At 34.2% G+C, this 4,897-nt stretch overlaps 1 protein-coding gene across 1 annotated transcript; it reads right to left on the bottom strand.

Annotated features, from left to right (window-relative positions):
- Nucleotides 1-3,594: 3,594 nt before the first annotated feature.
- LOC120068417 (ethylene-responsive transcription factor 14-like) lies at nucleotides 3,595-4,373 on the bottom strand. The gene has a single exon (XM_039020177.2). The coding sequence runs from the start codon at nucleotides 4,115-4,117 to the stop codon at nucleotides 3,743-3,745; it is 375 nt and encodes a 124-aa protein (XP_038876105.1). The 5' UTR covers nucleotides 4,118-4,373; the 3' UTR covers nucleotides 3,595-3,742.
- Nucleotides 4,374-4,897: the final 524 nt, after the last annotated feature.

Below are 4,897 nucleotides of genomic sequence, written 5' to 3' on the forward strand. Positions count from 1 at the left end.
TCCTATTTATTTACGAAGATTCAGAGTGTACTTTCATTGTGAGACTGAGATACCCTCCTTCGACCGGCTACCTCCATCCCAAGAAAGTACCGCAATTTTTCAAGATCTTTAATTTCAAATTCTTCAGCCATCATTGTTTTAAATCTCATAATTTCAACAGTATCATCACCGGTCAACACATTGTCATCTACATAAACAATAAGTACCGAGATCTTTCCTAAACAGGCTTCTTTGTAAACAGCGTGTAGTTTAAGTGCCTCTGATCATATCCCTGTGCTTTAACAAACGTAGTGAATCTGTCAAACCAAGCTCTTGGAGACTATTTCAACCCATACAATGACTTCTTTAATCTACAAACTCGATGCTTAAAGTGGTTCTCGAAGCCATGTGGAGGGCTCATATAGACTTCTTCTTCAAGTTCTCCATTAAGAAATGCATTCTTCACATCCAATTGATACAGAGGCCAATCTTTATTAATAGCAACAAATAACAACACCCGGATAATATTGAGTTTGGCTACAGGGGAGAATGTCTCAGAGTAATCAATACCAAAGGTTTGAGTAAAGTCTTTGGCTACCAGTTTCGCCTTGTATCTGTCAACCATGCCATCGAATTTGTACTTAACAGTAAATACCCATTAACATCTAATCGTCTTGTGCCTCTCAAGAAGAGCAACATATTTCCATGTCTCATTTTTCTCTACAGTTCTCATTTCTTCCATAATTGCAGCCTTCCACTCAGGAATGTGACTACTAGATTATTCATTGCACTAGATCTATCTTCTTCCAAGCGTATTTCAGAACACACCTCCATAAGCGACGGTGTAGGATGTTAGCTCAATATCGTGCTGCGAACAACGTCAAACTTTGGATTTAGCCCAGCCAGGAAATCATACACTCGATCAGCTTCCTCAATTTTGGAATACTGAGTCCCATCATGTGTACACTTCCAAATAATTTCACGGCATAAGTCCATTTCTTTGCATAACAGAGATAATTTGTTGAAGTTTGACATTACGTCTATAGTCCTTTGCTTGCATTCATGGTCTTGGTTGCATAAGGTATATAGGCGGGATGCATTCTGCTTCTTTGAATACAGTTATTGTATTGCATCCCAAATGTCTTTAGCAGTTGCCATATAGAGCAACGGTCTGCCTATTTGAGGTTCCATGCTACTCACCAGAACTAACTGTAGCAATAAATCTTCTGCTCTCCAGATGCGTTCTTGGGTGTTACCAAGTTCAGATTTTGGTATCTCCCAAGTTAGATATCCAAATTTTTGTCTTCCTTCTAGAGCCATTCTGATGGATTGCGACCAGGAGAAATAATTTTGGTCATTCAGCTTTTCTCCAGTAATAATTCCTCCAGAATGTCCCATTGATCCAGACAACAAATTTGCAGTAGGTAAAGAATGGAAAGAGTTTACCGGGTTCTCGGAGTACAACTGAAGGTTGGGTGGCTCTGGTTGAGCACTTTGTGAGTTTGCGCCAAGAACCGTCCCAAGATCCGTGAGTTGTTGTTGGAGAAAAGTATATCTTTTTTTAATCTTATCAGGAAAAAGCCCATTCATGGCTGCCGGAGAACTCGCCAAAAAAGGGACGAGAGCCGAGCCACTGCAGTCGGACAAGGCTGGACCATCCACCGGGAGCTGCTGTTCAAAAACGAAGCCACGACTGGTCGAGTCGAGGAGATCCCCATTCATGGTTGAAAGTACTCATTTATTTTTTTCTATGGTACCTCTTCTGCCATCTTAACAAATATGTCTTTTCTATACTTGAGATTTTTCTGAAAAGTTCTATATATCTCAGGATCAAAAGGTAGAAGATTAGCTTCTCGGTACTTGGCATAAACTACCATACCTCCACAAAGATAAATGAAAAACAAAAATCAAATACACCATAAATTAAAATCTACCTAATTCTCAAATATTAAACCAATCTATTACTTTGATCCCCGACAACGACGTCAAAAGCTTGATGGAAACGCAAGTGCACATGTCAAATTCTAATATAATAAAATGATTTTGAAAGACTAAATATGGTCCTCAGAAGATCAAACTCATGGATTTGATTAGCTTTTCTGATGTGAAAGTTCAAATAATGTTGAAACCATAGAGCATGCTCATAAATTTAGAAAACTATAAACCAAAAACTCTTATACCACTTGTTGGGAAAAAATTTCCACGACTATTGAGGGATAAACAGAAAAATAATTGAGAAATTAAAAGAAGTTAATAAAATTGGGAACATAAAAATTAACGTTGAAAGACTCCAACTTGGAGAAAAATTTATACTATTACAATCACACAGAAAAATCTATCCCCGACTCAAATTACAAAAGCACTATCTCAAAGCATCATATCACTTACACAACTGTGCTAGTATATCATGTTTAAAGTACTTCAAATTTGGAAGATTAGAAGGACTCCTCTTATAGTGCTTCTTGAATCTTTCACATATAGGACAAACTGTACTTCTAATATTTTACCAAAATCCAACAATAATTGGTGCAGTCAATACATGTCTGCTTCTCTTTTAAGAGATTATGGATTAAAATCTAAATCCCCACAAAAACCTTACTACCAAGCAACACATGCTCCAAATACTATGACATTGTTCGATAACAATTTCACTTTTAATTCTTTGAAATTTATGATTTTTCCTCTCAATTTCTCTATGATGATATTTACCTATCTTGAAGAAACATATGAAAACCTGGTAGAAAAATGAAAACTTGACTTGGATTTCATTTTTAGTTTCTTGTTATTGAAATTTATAATTGTTTTCTCACACCTTTTCAATTATAAATTGAAATTTTACTATATATATATAACATTAGTTCCAGTCAAATTCTAAAAACAAAAATAAGATTTTGAAAACTACTATCCAAAATGGTATTTGATTTTTTTTATTCTTTCCTTAAAAAATTAAGCTTATAAATACTCTTTTTACCTCTAAATTTCATGTTTTTGTTTTTTTTACTTTTTACTTATGAATTCAAAAAACCAAGTCAAATTTTAAAAACTAAAAAAAGTAGTTTTGTTTTTAAAATTTAGCTAATAATTCAACTCTTGTACTTAAGAAAGATGCAAATCAGGTAACAAATTGAGAGCAAATAGACTTAATTTTCAATAACATGAAAAATGAAATAATTAGCAATAGGTGCCTACATTTTTTAATTTTCAAAACTTTGCTTAGTTTTCTAAAACATTGGGAGAGAAGATAACAAAATGTAGAAACTTATAGGCGGAAATAAAGTTTATAAACTTAAATTTTTAAAAACTAAATGGTTATCAAATAGAACTTAAATAGTTATCAATGGGATCTAAACTATTGAATTTCAATTTAATTACAAGTGTCAAACTTTGAGCTAGAGCTCAATCAATTAAGACATATTTTCGATCAAGAGATCAAAAGTTCGAATCTTCACCCCGCAAACAATAGCAGAAAATTTTGCACCTTGGGAACATGTTAATTGCATAACACATTAATGTCAAATATAAAGAAAATGCACCCAATCAAAATTCTCAAATCAAAATGGCATTAATTTTATTAACAAAAATGTCAAAAGAAGGGGGAAAAAAACAACAACAAAATTAGTTAATTAAGGTTAACACCTCCATAATTATATAGACCAACAATTGGGGGAAATTACAACACACAATTATTGATAGACACAAATCCCCAAGTTAGCTAGGTTACCATATTTCAAAGGCACTTTATTACTAAATGTGATTGTACATTTCACTTCTTTCTTTTCTCCTCATACTCAAGTAGCTCCTCAAGCACCTTATCATCAAGACATTCCAATTCAATCACTTGGCTTTGATCACCCTGCCCTTGGCGCCTAGAACCTCCAGCAGCAGAAGAACTCCCACCAAGAGAAGGATATTCATTAGGAAAATTCAGGACAGCCAAATGACCACGCATCATATAGGCAGCTCGGTCATAGGCTCGAGCGGCCTCCTCCGCCGTGTTGAATGTTCCAAGCCAAATCCGAGCCCCATGTCTCGACGAGTCACGAATCTCCGCTGCAAATTTTCCCCAAGGACGTCGCCGTACACCACGGTATCGAACCTCACCACCTTGATCATTGCTAGACTTCCCTTCCTCGTCCATTTTGCATGGTCATGTATAAAAATTAAAATCATCCTCTTTTTATATGAGTCCTTGACAACTAAAAGCACCCAAAAGGAAATCTAACATATGGCTTAAAAAAATACACTTAAAAAATTTTGATGTTAACACGTGAGGTTTCTTGTAGACTTAGAAGCTTCTTCAAGGGGAAAAAAAATAATGATCATTGTCTGTCTCCATTGTATCTGGATTGGTCAAGGTGGTGGCTTTGAGAGAAGAAGAAAAAAATAACAAATAAAAAAAACATCTATTTCAGCTTTAATTTGAGTTGGGTTATTTTATGGAATTTTTTAATTTTGTAATGCATTAAAGGCCAACGATTTGCTACTTCCTTCTTTCTTTCTTTTTCACTTAGATTCTGTGTTCTTTACTTTTCAATGGAAGTTTAAGATTCTTTTCATAATTTATAGAGGTAGGGGGACCAGAAACTTGGCATCTTAATTTGGTTAATTGAAGGTGTTTTTGTTTTGTTTTGTTTTGTTTTTTGTTTTTTTTTTTTTTTTTATTTAGGAGTGAGATTCGGTTCTGTTTCTTTGTCTGTTTTTAATTTAAAAATATAGCTTATTGTTAATTAAAATTAATTTGTTGGGTGGGGGGGTGAATTTACAAAAGAAGAAATTGATTTAAAATAAGGAAATTAGTGAGACTTGAAACATTGACTTGACGGTGGGGAAAAATGGATTTAAGGTTTGGAAGAAAATTCAAACGTTTGAATAAAGTCCGAAAATTATTGTTATTATTCTTCAACTATTTCCTAATTAT

This window comes from Benincasa hispida, chromosome 12, assembly GCF_027475165.1.
Source record: "Benincasa hispida cultivar pf3 chromosome 12, pf3_genome.v1.1, whole genome shotgun sequence".
Taxonomy (NCBI): Eukaryota; Viridiplantae; Streptophyta; class Magnoliopsida; order Cucurbitales; family Cucurbitaceae; genus Benincasa; species Benincasa hispida.